The 16,363-nt window shown below is 39.6% G+C and overlaps 2 protein-coding genes across 2 annotated transcripts in view; one reads left to right on the plus strand and one right to left on the minus strand.

Annotated features, from left to right (window-relative positions):
- ARL15 (ADP ribosylation factor like GTPase 15) overlaps positions 1-16,363 on the plus strand; it is a 306,096-nt gene that overhangs the window by 6,185 nt on the left and 283,548 nt on the right. Inside the window, exon 2 of the mRNA XM_042447965.1 lies at positions 9,762-9,835. The gene's annotated coding sequence lies outside the window, so the exon portion shown is untranslated. The remainder of the gene's footprint in view (positions 1-9,761; positions 9,836-16,363) is intronic.
- Positions 13,163-13,805, minus strand: HSPB3 (heat shock protein family B (small) member 3). The gene has a single exon (XM_042447969.1). It carries the CDS (start codon positions 13,723-13,725, stop codon positions 13,291-13,293), a length of 435 nt encoding a protein of 144 aa, XP_042303903.1. The 5' UTR covers positions 13,726-13,805; the 3' UTR covers positions 13,163-13,290.

The following is a 16,363-nucleotide window of genomic DNA, read 5'->3' on the forward strand; positions in this document are numbered from 1 at the left end:
AAGGTCACTAGTAGTTTCCAGGGCCAAATGGGGACTCAAATCCTGGTCTTTAGTGCTCAAACCACTGCATCACCCTGGCTCCTATCATTTATAGGGTCGGCCATAAATCAAAGTCAGCTTCAGTCTGACAAGCAAAAATCAACAAAGTTGCTCTCTAGTGAGTTGTAGGCAGTGGTCACAGGGCACCCAGCTGAATTCTAGTTCAGAGGAGGGGAAAATGTAGCCTGTGGGCCATATGTATTCCCCCCCCCCGCCATTTTTGTGGCCACACAAGTCATCCTGTGTTCCCCAGGCACCAAAATTTGGGGGAGTTCAGGTTTAATTGCCAAAAATGGCCATAATGATCCAGGAACCCTTCTGGAGGCACTGTTCCAATTCTCCTTATTTGGGGCAGTTTTTGACCAACACATAGTTTTGGAGACAGATAACCGTTTCCCCACCTGGACAAAAAGTGACCTTTGAAAATACAGCAATGTGCACTGAGAATGTGATGGGCCATTTGCTTCACAATTCCTCCCAAATTTGAGAGTGGTTGAGGGGACCAAATGTGAACTGATGCAGCTTCCCAACCCATGGCAGCTCTCCCTCCACTGCTCTACTTCTTTGGCAAGACTAACATAAGGTCTGTGGTTAACATGAGGAGTGGGCAATTTTGGCAACCTGGGTCAAACCTTTGCCATTTGCTGAGGATGCACCAGGATGAAAAATGGTCAAACATTCACTTCTAGTTCTGAGTTGGGAGGCTGGGTTTATGTTTGAGGCACTGCACTCTCCCATTGGCAGAGCTTCAATTCCTGGATAGCTCTTCAAATGTTGTTGAAACAACAGTGTGTGTGTGTGTGTGGGGGGGTATTGTTTATTTATTTATATCCCACTTTTCTCCCAGCATGGGACTCTGAGTGGCTTACAACATAAATTAAAAGCACAAGTAAGAACTTAATAAAAACATTAAAAAGAAACTAAATAAACAATCCTATCAAAATACTCATTTGAAGTCCTTTAAAACACATTTAAAACTTAGTAAATTTAAGCAGTTTGTGATGTATTGAAAGCTTCTTGGGAGTCTGGACTGCAAAAATGGACTTTGGGACTGCATACAACTCACAAGCCACACTTTGCCCACTCCTGGATATTACTTGACCCTGAGAGTCAGGGCACTTCTTACAGTCTTATAAAGCTGAACCTTGGCGCTTATTCTCATCTGGGTCAGAAGTACATACTCTTGCTTCCTTTTCTTGACTGCTACCTTAGATTGTGAGCTAGATTATTTTTCTAGTGACTTAGACTTTGCACCTATGTCTGGCTTAATACTTTTGCCTGGACTCTGGACTCCATTTCTTTCTTGCTTGCTTTATGTTTCTGCCCATTTCTTCCTTCTCCCTTTACCTGCTTAAACATGTTTCCTTCCTGGTTCTGACTGCATCTGCTGCTATATACTGCCTTCATGATCCAAGGACACATATTTTTTGACCAGTAAAAACTTGTAACATGGGTCCCTCACTCAGACACATGCCATGATCCTGACCCATATGTACAAATTCATCATTCATGAAATAATATTTCTATTTCAATTTTAAGACTACATTTTTGGATTTCTGATAACAGTTACCTATATACAAAGATATGATTTTCTATATATTTTCTCAGGTATAATCAATAGTTTTGTGTTCCTTGTGATTGTGGGATTGTAGTTTGGGCCAGGCTATCTGGGTCCAGTAATGCTTGAGCCCTGCTATCTTCTCTTGAACATTTTCTCCTTTTTGCGTCATTCTCTCTCTCTTCTTTCTGTCCAAGCCCACCTATTTATATCCCAGAGAAAGCTATCATGAAACCAGACAGATCCTCTGATGATTCTGATGATTAACAACCCTGATTAAGACAGATGTATACTGTGAGAAAGAGCCAGCATGGTGTAGTGGTTTTGAGTGTTGGACTACTATGGAGACCAAGGTTTGATTCCCAGCTTGGCCATGAAATCTACTGGGTGACCTTGGGCAAGTCACATACTCTCAGCCTCAGTGGAAAGCAATGGCAAACCACCTGTGAACAACTCTGCCCAAGAAAACCCCATGATAAGTTCACCTTTGGGTCGCCATAAGTCAAGAATGTCTTGAAGGCACACAACAACAACAAAATACCATCAGAGCTAGCATGGTTTACAGTTAATGTTGGGCTTATAAATAAATAAATAAATAAATAATAAAACTTTTATTTGTATCCCGCTTTTCTGTAACTAGACAATCAAAGTGGCTCACAACATATTAAAATCCACATTTACAACATTGTGTCCCAAATTCCCCCCCTTAAAACAGGATTAAACATGTTACAATTAAAATATCTATTAAAACAGAATAAAAGAAAGAAAGAAAAGCTTGGACTGAGATCAAATCCCAGATCAGACATGAAGTTTTTAAACTTGTTTTTGGTCATATCTCATTTACTTTTTAACTCCCTTTTAAGAAGTTATTTGGTAATTAGTTGCCTTTTGTTTGTAGTAATGAGCTGAAATGTGGTAATGGGTTTGCCTATAATATGAGGCCTGTAATTCATTACTTTTTAGTAGAATAGGAAGGGATTGTTTGCCTGTTATTCATTTCTGGGTATTTATGCTCACTCAGTCAGAGTAATAGGAAAAGAAGGAGAAAGACTCATATAGGTGGCTGCTTTACATTGCACCTGAGAAGCATTGCTTTATATTTATGGGGTGGCACAGATGGGCAGGAAAACGTGGCTCAAAACTGCTTTTTCTGAAAGCGGGTCAGATTCCCACTAGTTCCTTTGGCCGCTCCCAAGGCAGCTAGAATACAGTGACCTGACCGCATGGTGCTGCATCAAGTAATTAAAAAAAAATTCCCCACCATTCCATGTGCACTGTTGCAGGAACATACTGTCGATGACTGCCTGCTGCCTAGATGCCATACCAATGGATGGCCGCCCCTTTGATTGTCTACATAGTCACGCCTGCAATACTCTACCAGGACAGGGCATTGGAGCAGAGGTGTGCCCAGTAAAACATTGGCAGTGTACAATCATGCCCCTCCTCCATACCCCCTTCACCCCATACCTACTCTTGGACTATATGGTTTGTGTATATTGTAATTACATGCATTGGATGTGTCACACTTTCACTTTTTTGCATTACCACCCCAACTGCTTGGATACAGCTTGGGTATGGCAGCTCTGTCCTTTTAAAATGCACACCTGCATTGGGGCCTTTATATGCAGCTTTACGGTTAGAATTAGGCTAGATCGCTCCTGTAGAACTGCTCTGGCATCAGGGTATTTACATGCAGGGTCAAAGATGTGCACTTTCATTTATTCTCTCATAGATTTCTAGCATTGTAACTTAAAACTTCAGTTGAGCATGTGGAACTACACTTGAAGCACTGAAAGAAAAGAGGAAATAAAAATCACTAAGGGATTCATATACAACATGTGTAGGCATTCTACAAGTTTTTACCAAAATGCCTGGGTGCTGGGAAGACACCCACAAATTAATATGTTTTAGAGGAATATTAATAGCAACAGTCAGTCTTGGGATCAACCCTGTTTACATCAGTTCCAAATCATACAGAACTCCAGAGGCAATTCCAAATAGGCTTTGTAGTTTTACACACACAAAAGCACACACGCACACACAAGAACTAACGAAGCAGAGGTGGGAGAAGGTGAATAGTGAAGGACTTGCTAATGGTGATATGTTACTGACCTTGAAGTGTGGTTCAAATCAATGGGCATCTGGAACAGAGAGGGCTCAACAGAGTAGAGTTAAAAAGGTAGTACTGTACAGGAATACCTGGTTACTCTAATGTTTACAAAGTTAAGCCTCTAGGGCCAGATGAACTTCATCCAAGGGTATTAAAAGAACTGAAAGAAGTAATCTCAGAGCCACTGTCAATAATCTTTGAGAGTTCCTAAGGAATGGGAGAGGTCCCAGCAAACTGGAGTAGGGCAAATGTTGTTCCCATCTTCAAAAAAAAAAAAAAAAGGGGGGGGGGGGGGTGAACGCAGACAATTACCACCCTGTCGACCTGACATCAATACCAGGAAAGAGTCTAGAGCAGGTCATTAAACAGAGAGTCTGTGAACATTTAGAAGGGAATGCCATAATCACAAAAAGTCAACAAGGGTTTTTCAAAAACAAGTCATGCCAGACTAATCTGATCTCTCTCTCTCTCTCTCTCTCTCTCTCTCTCTGTGTGTGTGTGTGTGTAAATTACCAGCTTGGTAGATGAAGGGAGTGCTGCACATGTAGCATGTCTTGACTTCAGTAAGGCCTTTGACAAGGTTCCTCATGATATCCTTGCAAAAAAGCTAGTAGAATGTAGGCGAGACAATGCAACTGTTCAGTGGCTTTGTAATTGGTTGACCGACTGATCCCAAATGGTGCTCATCAATGGCTCTTCTTCATCCTGGAGACAAGTGACTAGCAGAGCTCCATAGGCTTTTCACCCTGGGCCAGGTCTATTCAACAATTTCATCAGTGACTTGGATGATGGAATAGAGGGCATACACAAATACACATACCATCCAGATTTACACATTTTTCCAAGAGTTTCCTGACCCTCCGAATACCTGATATTGTAGAAGTCTGAAGACTGCACCTGATGAGGGGGGTATCATAAAATAATAATTATCACCCAGAAGTTATTATGGTATATTGATGAAATTTTGTCAGTGTCATCATTGGTCCCAAAGTGCATGATGTTGAGAAAATCAGCTTATTGCTTCCTTTATTTTTGTGACAGGTTGTGCCAGAAATGACTAAAGTGTAAAATCCTCATAAGGCGCAGTCTGCAGACTTCTACAATAATGGTATTCGGAAGGTTAAGAAACACTGGGGGAAATGTGTAAATCTGGATAGTGACTATGTAGAGATAAGTTACCCATTACAAATCAAACAAAACTTTGTGGGGGGAAAATAAGGTGATAATTAATACTTTATGATAACACCACTTAAGATACTAGGCTGCATCAATAGGAATATAGTGTCTAGATCAAGGGAAGTAATAACACCACTGTATTGTGCTTTGGCCAGACCTTACCTGCAATACTATATCCAGTTCTGGGCACACAGTTCCAGAGGATGTTGAAAAGTTGGAGCTGGAAACTGTTGTCTATGAGGAGTGGCTTAGGAAGCTGGGTATGTTTAACCTGGGTAAGAGAAGGTTAAGTAATGGCATGACAGCCATGTTTAAATATTTGAAAGGATGTCATATTGAAGATGGAGCAAGTTTGTTCTCTGCTGCTCCAGAAATCAGGACATGGATTCAAATTACAGGAAAAGAGATTTCAGTTACATTAAGAAGAACATCCTGATGGTAAGAACTGTTTAACAGTGGAATATACTCAGGGGTATTTTAGGGGGTTGTGAACTGCACCAGGTGACATCTCAGAGGAGTGTCTGTCTTCTGGTGTGGAGTGTACTGCCACACCTCTCCACAGGTGAACCAGGACTCCAAAGATTAAAGCTTCTGGGAAAGACCTGGTTCACCGGCTTGAGGGCTACAAGGAAGCTGGCTGGGATGCTATTGGTATGCCATGGTGAACTCCAGAAGGCCTCCTTTGTTGCCTTATGGTGCTTGGACCCTTTTGAGACTTGAGAACAAGGCAGATAATTTGGGACAACCCAAAACACAGATAGGTCCTTCAGGTGCCCTGGTCCACCAACCATTGGCAACAAGTAGACCAGAGCCTTTCTCTTACATGGCTGCCTAATCTACCTCTCCAGGACCATTGGCCTGACTGGGGAGTGCCAGACACCCTGGGGTGATAGTATGAGTTAGTGCACTGGGTGGCATCAACCTAGTAACGTTATTGTATATGTAGCCTTGGAATGTGCTGGAGTCTCCTTCTTTGGAGATTTTTAAACAGGCTAGATGATCATCTGTTTGGAGTGCTTTTATTGTGTATTCCTGCATAGCAGACCATTGGACTGGATGGCCCTTGGAGTCTCTTTCAACTCTGATTCTATTCCTTCCTTCCTTCTTTCCTTCCTTCCTTCCTTCCTGGAGAACCAAATATACTTTCAATATATTATGGCTAGGTTTTGCAATTTTAAAAAATACTTTCTAGCTATAATGGTAGCAGCAACTCTTAACATGTAATGGTATCACTAGAGGGCAGCAGATAGTTTTAAAAGATCAGGCTACTTAGCTAAAAGCTGTGAATAGCTTATAGAGTGGCACCGTTTGCAACACAGGTGGTGTGGGGCCCCTGAAATATAAAGGACTTGGTTACAAGGGATATAGTCAGAGTTGTTTTCCTTTATTTCTTCTGAAAAGTAGGGAAAGATCCTAGTGATATTATTGCATGTCCTGACCTGGATGTGAAAGGAGACCATGCAAATTGTTCCCAATACCTTTCTTTCTTTACATGCCAAAAAGTTATGAGGAGAGAGAGAGAGAGAGAGAGAGAGAGAGAGAGAGAGAGAGAGAGAGAGAGAGAGATGGTTTTCTTGTTGCAGGAAAGAACCATAGTGCCTACCTGTAGGCTGTATATTTTATCTATTATATTTCAATTTTAATTTGAGTATAACAGAGCAGCTGTTTCCAAGTATGGCTTGCTACAATAAACAGTGAACTTGCTGCAGAGAGTTGGTGCTTATAGATGATTGTTTTTTAATGGCAACAGCAATTTGGGGGCAGCGTTTCTTTTTCTTTTAGATCGGAAATCCCTTCTTCTCCCTGCTTACCTGTTGGCTTGCTCTGTCCAACAGGTGCATTTCTAGAAAGTGTTACGTAAATTAAAGAGAGCATTTAGCATCCGCTGTAGTTTGTCCCTCAAGGCAAAAGGGAATCTGAAACCCTTCTCCAGATTCACTCTCTGAAATGTCTAATGATGGAATTGTGAGTTGTAACAAAGCAACGTGTTTTGCTTCTAGTGCTGGTAATAGATGTAAGTTTAACAAAATCTGGATGGCTGCAAGTTCCCTGTTCTTACTGTACAACTTTCCAGTTCCCACTATGTTTTGTGGGAAGAGAGTTGTTTAATTCCAGCCACATGTTTTAGAACATGGAAAGAGTGATGTAATGTAATAAAATTTATTCAGTCTTTGACCAGTATAAAAACAAAACCACACAAACAGCATATCAGTATCACAGTAACAGGTTAAAATATAAACTAATAGTAGACTATACATGTACAATATCCAAACAGAACTTTCTACACGGTAATAAAATGGCCATTTGTCAGTTGAGGGTGCAGTTTACAGACAATGTAACAAAATTTAGCCACCTTATGGGATACTGTAGAACCATTGTTATCCAATAGCAGGCATAAATAGAAGGAGTCAGTTATACCTGGGAATTTATTCAGTAGTGGGCTAATCAGTTGGTGACGAATGTCTCTATAGAATTGGCAATAAAGGAAAACATGCTCATTGGTTTCAACAGTGCCTGAGCCACATGGGCAAAAACAAAGTTCAAAAGGTGTTTTTTAAAATCTACCTTCCAACATGGCCGTGGGCAACACATTGAAGCGTGCCAGAGTTAAAGCCCTTCTAAACTTCGGAAGGGTAACATGAAACAGATATGGAGCTGGGGAGGGGAGTGGAAAGAGTGATAATAGAACATCACCTTGGAAACCGTATGAGTTCTACAGGTATTACTTGATTTCTGTTATGAATTTAGTATCATGTATGGTATTTTTGTTTTGAATTAAGCAGGGTTTAAAGATGTGGGGATATGTTCACATTACTGTAGTTTTTTCTAATACTGAAAATATAACAATTATTCAGTTATCTAGACAAAATACAGAGACATATTACTGTATTGCAAAAGGTAGGAAAATTGGTCTATTTGTGTTATGGCACATTAGTGCTACAATTAATATTCAGTGTTTATTTAGCTCAGTTAGCTTCTATGTAAAGTTCAAAATATTACATATGCCCTTCTCAGATACTTACCATGGGATTTACATATGTACTTAATTTTTCAGACAGCACCATCTAAAAATGGTTAGGGTTCTAACATCATAGCAATAAACCCTAGTAGTTTGTATGTGATAAATCAAGGGTTTTTTTTTTAAATAGTGTTTTTTAAAGCCCAAGTATTCTTAAAATTTGAACTTCGTTGTTTCAGCAATGCCTAACAATGTTGTTACATGGGGCAGGCTGTTTGTTTATCCATCACATTAAAGTCAGAGAAGTTATACCTTTTGGATTAGCCACTTTGGGTTCCACACTGGGGGAAAAAGTGGAATATAAATTGAATAAATAAATCCTGACATTGATACTCTGACCCAACTTAGGGCCATGCTGGCTTTATAGCAGAACAAAGAGTTTTGCAATGGAAAGTATTTAACATGAAACAAATTTGTTCCAATAATGTGTTTTTATTACTGGCAAAACACTTGGCACTGTCTGGAACACATTTGGATGCAGGCTGTGCACATTGTGCAGATCCTATTGGATCCTTGCTTTTAAAAGTGATGCATTATTTATTGTTGTGTGTTTTCAGGTTGTTTCCAACTTTTCATAAAGGGTTTGCCTATGCCTTCTTTTGAGGCTCAGAGAGTGTGATTTGCCCAAGGTCACCCAGTGGGTTTCCATGGCTGAATGGCTCTCCAGAGCCATAGTCCAATGCTCAAACTACTATACCATGCTGGCTCTCAATATATTTTGCAGATTACAAATAAGCTGTTAGGGAAATGTAGTCCTTTGAATTCCAGTTCATTTTTCCTTTTGACAGATTTATCTGGGGCTGTGGCATTTGCAGTGGACTCTAATGTGCACTGTAATCTGCAGTAGTGAGTCTTCCACTAGGCCCAGCAGTAGCACTGGGCCTGGAAAAAAAAGCTCTGTGTGTGTCTTATGTGGTGTAGGGAAGAACCTGTAAGAGTTGAGAAGTGTAAACGACAATAACTGTTGCAGCGGTTGATACATTTTAACACCTGCACAGCCATCAAAAATGGTTTTTGCACTCCCTGCACTCTGTGTTATCATATTAGAATCATAGAATCGTAGAGTTGGAAGAGACCGCAAGGGCCATCCAGTCCAACCCCCTGCCATGCAGGAAATCCAGATCAAAGCATCCCTGACAGATGGCCATCCAGCCTCTGTTTAAAGACCTCCAAGGAAGGAGACTCTATCACCCTCCGAGGGAGTGCATTCCACTGTCGAACAGCCCTTACTGTCAGGAAGTTCCTCCTAATGTTCAGGTGGAATCCCTTTTCCTGTAGCTTGCATCCATTGTTCTGGGTCCTGTTCTCTGGAGCAGCAGAAAACAAGCTTGCTCCCTCTTCAACATGACATCCTTTCAAATACTTAAACAGGGCTATCATATCACCTCTTAACCTTCTTTTCTCCAGGCTAAACATCCCCAGCTCCCTAAGTCGTTCCTCATAGGGCATGGTTTCCAGACCCTTCACCATTTTTGTCGCCCTCCTTTGGACACACTCCAGTTTCTCAATGTCCTTTCTGAATTGTGGCGCCCAGAACTGGACACAATATTCCAGGTGGGGCCTGACCAAAGCAGAATACAGTGGCACTATTACTTCTCTTGATCTAGACACTATACTTTTATTGATGCAGCCTAAAATTGCATTGGCCTTTTTAGCTGCCGCATCACACTGTTCACTCATGTTCAACTTGTGGCTAGCAGGGTGTTATCCAGATTCCCCTTGTATCTGGAAAGCATTATATGTGTTAAAATTAAACCTAATAATGTTAATTTTCAATGTTGTTTTAAATTACTTGTAATATGAACAGTTCAATTTAAAATTATATATATTTTTGTTGGTATACTCTTCTTTTCCAACAGATTTCTCATTTTTCTCCCTCTGAGGAAATACAGTGTGAAAACAGTAAAATTTCAGAAGAGGACACTACTATAAGGTTAGAAATTCTTTAAAACATTGCTTTTCTCTTTGCCTCTAAATTATTTTGATTTCTATTTTTGCTATTGCCAATAAATCAAGAAAGTCCTTCTTCAAGTTATAAATTTAATTTGCACTTTTTCTGGGGAAATGGGAATCATTTTTTGTCCTCAAGTTTTAAGTTTTATGTAAAGATTTATTAGAATTCTGATAGAGTATATACAAGTTAGTAGAAATTGCTAAAAAAGGATAGGTTTGACTTTTTCAAATACTGTATTACTTTAGACTAAATCGTCATATTTATAATTGTTGGTTCTCATCTCAAACCCAGTTATTGTTGTGCCACTGTTCCTGCTTCTTCCATTTGTCCCCACTTTCTCTAAGGCAAAAAGGCATTCTCTGTGTGTATGTTCCTTCAAGTTACCATTGACTTATGGTGACCCTATGAATTTCATAGGGTTTTCTTAGGCAAATAATACTCAGAGGTGGTTTTGCCAGTTCCTTCTTCTGAAATATAGCCCACAGTACATGGTATTTCTTTGGCAGTCTCCTATCCAAATACTAACTAAGACTGATCCTGCTTAGCTGCCACAATCAGGTGCCTTTAAGGCAGGAGCGGGCAAAGTGCAACCTGCTGGTTACATGTGGACATTGGGACCCCAGAAGCTCCTCAAATCCATCAGAGGGGCAAGTTTTGTCCCCAGGCCACCTCAGATCTCCCAAAAGTGCATAACTAGTGAAGAGTTTGTTCCTCTAACCTCCCAGCCACCCAAACCTCTCCAAAACAGAGAAGAACAGAAAAAAAATATCAGACAAAAATTATCTAAAATGCAGATAGGAAGTGACACATTGTGCTATCACTTGTGCTGAAATGTGCCAGGTAGGCACAGGAAGGGGGGAAATCAGCTATGCTTTGTTTCCAGTTGTCTGCCCCTGCTTTAGGGTATTTAGTCCCTATCTTATGAGAAAAGGGGTTCTGGGAGGGTAACAGATGGTAGTGGATTCCATCCCATGCAGTAGTGGCCTTGCAAATCCTCTCCTTGGCTGCTCATGATTTGTGGACCTTTAATTTGTTTGAAGACTCTCTGCATACCTCTGAACTGAAAATATATCTTGTAAACTTTATTTTCTTTGAAGGGTTTCTATTATCTAACCTTACTGTTGCACATGAAGATTTTCTTTGTTTGAAAAGTTGATGGTAGTTGCAAGGTGACAGTTCTGGGATGTGGAACACAATGGTTCTTTAGAACTTGCCATATCATGTATTTAAAAAAAAATGTTCTCAAAAATTGCTTCGTATCAGTTGGAGAAATAATCTTATAACCAGTGGGAGCAGTTTTTGTAATTGCAAAGATATCACACTTTGATATTACAGTACTAGATGACATCTGCTTTACAACTTATATAATTGTATCTATTTATATTTGTGTCATAGGAAGAATGTAAACACAAAACACAAACCAACACACCCACATCCACCCTTTCAAAGTATATCACTATGTCACAGTCATGTCTTCAGTCATGTATGTCATGCAGTTAGATAACACACATTCCGTCCAGGAACAATATTTTATAGTGGTTTATTTTCACAATGTTCATCAGTGGATCTTATTTAAATGAAAAAGTGTTCTAGAAGTATTATATTTCTACACATACCTTGCAATGTATCAACCCTTGGAACCCACTGGCAAATATCTCACTTTTTTTTTTTTGTATCATTGCTCTACTATATGCTCTTAAACAACGAATTATGGAAGTACAAGTTGAGTCTTCCTAATATGGAATTCTGAAATCGAAAATGCTCTAAAATCCAAAACCTTTTTCATGAGTAGCTGAGATAGTGACACTTTTGCTTTCTGATGATTCAGTGTACACAAACTTTATTTCATGCACAAAAATATTTAAAATATTGTATATAAAATTACCTTCAAGAGATGTGTATAAGGTTTATATGAAACATAAGGGTCTATACAGACAGGCCAAAATAAAGCTGTTTTAGGTCACTTTGGAGGTATGCTGTTTAAATGACACATGCATCTTAAGAGGCCAGAAGCTGCGCCAAAGCTGCGCTCCAGTCCTTTGTTGAAACCCACTAAGCTGTTTCCTTGTAGTTTTGGGAATCCACATGCATATATTTACCCTGCTAAACATGCATAGGGAATTATATGTTTTTATGGTTTCTTTTGGCCTGATCCATCTCCTGGTATGTACATGACAAATGAGGTGTCAGCGTATGGATGGTAGATGTCTACCTCAACAGCCCTGTTGTAAGTACAGCCCATACAAAGCATACTCCAAGTTGGTGCCTGTCACAATGTTTATAGTCTCTTGGGTGAGAAATAAAGGTTCAGAGTCATCATTCAGATAATCCTTTTCACTGCAAATGCTCCCTGATACATTCTCTGACAGTGACCATAGTTGATGAGAACACTTTGATTCTATCATTCTTTTATATGAGTATTACTAGCCAAGATCCTCTTGTTAGATTTTTAAAAAAGAACAAAAAATGTGGACATTGAGAACTTCTCTTAGAAAAGAGAGCCTTTTTTGTATTTCAGTAGGGGTCATGCTTTTAAAAAAGTTTTAATCACCATTTAGTCATATGGATAGATTAATTACAGTCACATTCCTTCTTTTAATGTGTCCAAATGGCAACAAGAGCCTGTATTTAGCTTGGCTCCTTCTCCTCTGAATTCCTTTACTATACATAGCTCAGCAGTCATGCTCACACATATCTTAACAATACTTGAAAGGAGATGGCCAAACTTAAACAGCTGCTCTTTTTCCAAAAGAAGACTGATGAAATATTTTGAATAACATATGTAACAAATCTTTGTTGGGAGAAGAAAAAGGCACTTTGAAGACCAATGGTTACATACAATAAAAATGTGTCCTTGCATACTTCTACACAATATACTGATTTATTTGGGACTGTGAAGCCATTGTTCAGTTTTTAAAATTCTTGTCTTATTCTTCAGCAGTAGGAGCTGTTGTAGGGCAAACTTCAAAGAAAGCCCCACCTGTGCAGTTTGTTCACCAGCACACAAAGGACTTCTTTGGTTCACAGTCACAATGCTAATAAATATGGCTGTTTCAGGCTCCTGTGTTACATATCCATGAAAAGGCAGTCTTCAAGAGCCTTAAAATTCTTAATACAACCTCCAATTTCCACCCTTTCCCATTTATAGAACCTTCCTTTCGTACATTCTTCTACATCCATGTTGTACATATTTTCAAACCTTCCCTCTGTTCTGTCAGATTGTTTTGTTGTGAATGTGCGGGTGTTTGCAGTTGATGGAAGCATATATTGTCTTTCATATCAAACAATCAAATTCAACACACTGAATAAAATATGTAAAAGCTTGCCTTTATCTTCACTGTAAACACAGCTCTGCATGCATGGCATCATGATACATGGTTGTTCACGTTACAGTAGGAATAATATTGTCTCACTCGTAACAAAAAGTCTACAGTTCATTTCTTGCCAAAGGTCTTGGTTTCAATAACCAAAATGCCATCGTGGCAAAAGAGAGCAGTCAGATCTTTTGTTTCAACTCTGTCTGGCAATTTGTATTGTCTAGTAAAGCTTCTGGCTATAAAGCCATGTTCATCCATCCTGGGTCCATGCTGAGCTTTGATCAGTAGCCAGCCTTCAAAGGTTTGAATGATAACATCTTCAGGACGGAACTGTACAACATCTAGTAGCACTTGAAAGTTGGGCTTTTCTTCATTTATGCTGTTCTGCTTTGTTTCCGCTGTATCCATGTCCCTTGTCTGTGCAGCCACTGCTGGGCCCGGCAAGGTGTAAAGAGAGTGATTTAACTTGCATGCTTCCAAATCTTGATTTGTAAAATAGTCCTGAAAGCGTACTGGAATTTCCACCCAGTGCCGTATAACTACTCCCTCCATTGCTGAAATAATGTTGATAATCTGCTGCTTTTTCTTCAGACGGAAGAGTTCAGTGCACTGACTGGGAGAATCCACGCCCTTCCCAGTTGTACACCCACATATAAAGTAGTTTATCAGCTGAGGTAGCCTGTCATTTTTAGCTCTGGCAGAGACTATCGCTTCTGTGGGTGTGATTCAGATCCATGAGACACACTGCATCTTTTGACACGCTGACAATCGAGCACTATTTATAGCACTTGGGCCTGAACTGCTTAGAGGTTTTTATTTTCATAACATTTCAAAACACATTTCATGTGTTCTCTTTCATTATTGTTATGATTATGGATAAATTGATATATATGTATATTTTGGATTGACAAGTCTAGCTTATTAAAAATGATGACCCTGTTGAATATTCATGATAAATTGTTACTTAAGGCATTTCAGTTTTCTGGAATCCCACACAAACAGAAGTATCTCTATAGAGGATTATGTAAGGAACTATCCAGTTTATTTGTTTGACTTTACGGCTTTATATTGAAATGAATGGTAGGATTGCTCAATTGTGTTCCAAATTCCAAGTTGCCTATTTTGGCTTACTTAAGATTCTCTCTACTGGAGGGCTGATTTTTCAGAACATTATCACATTTATTTTCTAATGCTTAATTTGTTGTAGTTGTTATATACGTTGAAACTTTTTTCTGATTTATGGCTACCCTGAATTGACCCTATCATGGAGTTCTCTTGGCAAGATTTGTTCAGATAAGCTTTGCCATTCCCTTTTTTTGAGGCTGAGAGAGTCTGACTTGACCAAGGTCACCCAGCATATTTCTGAGCAAGTATTTGAACCCTGGTCTCACAGACTCATAGCCCAGCACTCAAACCACTAACTTACATTGGCGCCCGGTGTCTTCAAGTCATTTCTAACTTATGACAACCCTAAAACAACATTGTCACAGGGTTTGCTTGGCAAGATTTATTCAGATGGAGCTTGTTGTCACCTTCTTCTGAGGCTGAGAGAGTTGCCTAAGTCCACCCAGTGGGTTTCCATTGTTGAGAGGGATTTGAACTCTGGTCTCCCACAGTCCTAGTCCAACACTCAAACCACTACACCATATTTGTTCTCAGTGCATAAATGTTCCTACAAAAATCCCCAGTTAGCTATTATGGCAGGTTACTTAAAGGGGTTGAGAAGTAACTGTTTCATTCATTAGTAATATGAAGTAGGTTAGAAAGCAAGTGGTATACTGAGGAGGAGTAGGAGTTATTCATATAGCACTACAGAAAATTAAAGCACTACAAATAAATTATTTCAATAAATATTTTCAAGGTGTGGATAGTTAAATCTGTGGATATAGAATCTGCGGATACAGAGGACTGACTTTATGTTGAAAACCACTTTTGCTTGCCTCTGTCCAGTTCAACTCTTGTTCTGTACTAAGCCTTGTAGAAGATAAGCCGACATTTTTAGAAGACTTAATTTCCTTGGCTTACCAAAGGATGGAGCACCTGCTACAATCACCATAGAGATGTTGCTGAAAATATCTTCCCCATGGGGAGTTATCTTCCAGTTGGAAGTAACATTATGTGCTATGTTAAGAGGTATCTTTGCCCTCATCAGTGGCTGCCAAGACTGACTAAGTTTATGGTCTGAACATGTAAATAATGGACATGATACATTTAACAATATAAAATACAATGCAGCAAACTCTGTGTTTTGTAGAATATACTTGTATTACTAACAGCCTAGAGACAGCTTAGTTCTAGGCAGAATGCCTACACAATTAAAAACAAGATATGATAATATAAACAAGACTTGACCATTAGTAAACCAAAGCAGGTGCTGCGTACAAAGGAATGGCAGATGTACTGATGGAAAGCAGTCAGCAGCTAAGATATAACTATACCAGATGTTACATCACATCTAGGGAAGGAGAACAATTGTTTAAATAAATGGAGTACAATGAGTAGTCTTTCATTTCTTTGGACCAAATGTGTCAGCAGATTAGGGTAGGAGCGATATAAAACAACCTGAGAGGAGACAGAAGTCAGACTGACTGATGGCCAGTCTCCACCAGAAGATGAGGTTGCAATGCAGCCTCTCTCCAATGCTGTTCCTAATTGATAACTGCCCAGACATGTTGATGAAGATAGACCATACTGGTAGAAAAAATGACTAGGGTCCAAAACACACTGTAGAAATAATATATTTTGAGACTGCTTTAACTGCCCTGGTTCAATGCTGCAGAATCCTGGGAACTGTTTATTATGGCACCAGAGCTCTCTGACTGAGAAGGCTTAAATGTCTCACAAAACTACAGTTCCCAGAATTCCCTGTCATTGAGCTAGGGCAGTTAAAGTGGTCTCAGACTGGATTTATTGTTCTTATAGATTTTTGCTAGTCTCTTTGGGGTTAAGTACCACCTATGTAGCATCTTACAATAGTTTTCTTTTATCTCCATACTTACTGTGAATTTCAGATCTTTTCCCTATGCCTTCTGCCAGTTGTCCATCTGGATCGTGTGGCCAATCTTTTTAGTCCATTTTATCATTGGTGGGTTACAGATGGGCAGGGGAGGACGTCTTGGAGGTGTATTCAGCTGAATACGGAGCCTCCAGACGGCCCGCCCCGGGGGTGTGCTTCTGGTGTTGGGGCTTC

This window comes from Sceloporus undulatus, chromosome 2, assembly GCF_019175285.1.
Source record: "Sceloporus undulatus isolate JIND9_A2432 ecotype Alabama chromosome 2, SceUnd_v1.1, whole genome shotgun sequence".
Taxonomy (NCBI): domain Eukaryota; kingdom Metazoa; phylum Chordata; class Lepidosauria; order Squamata; family Phrynosomatidae; genus Sceloporus; species Sceloporus undulatus.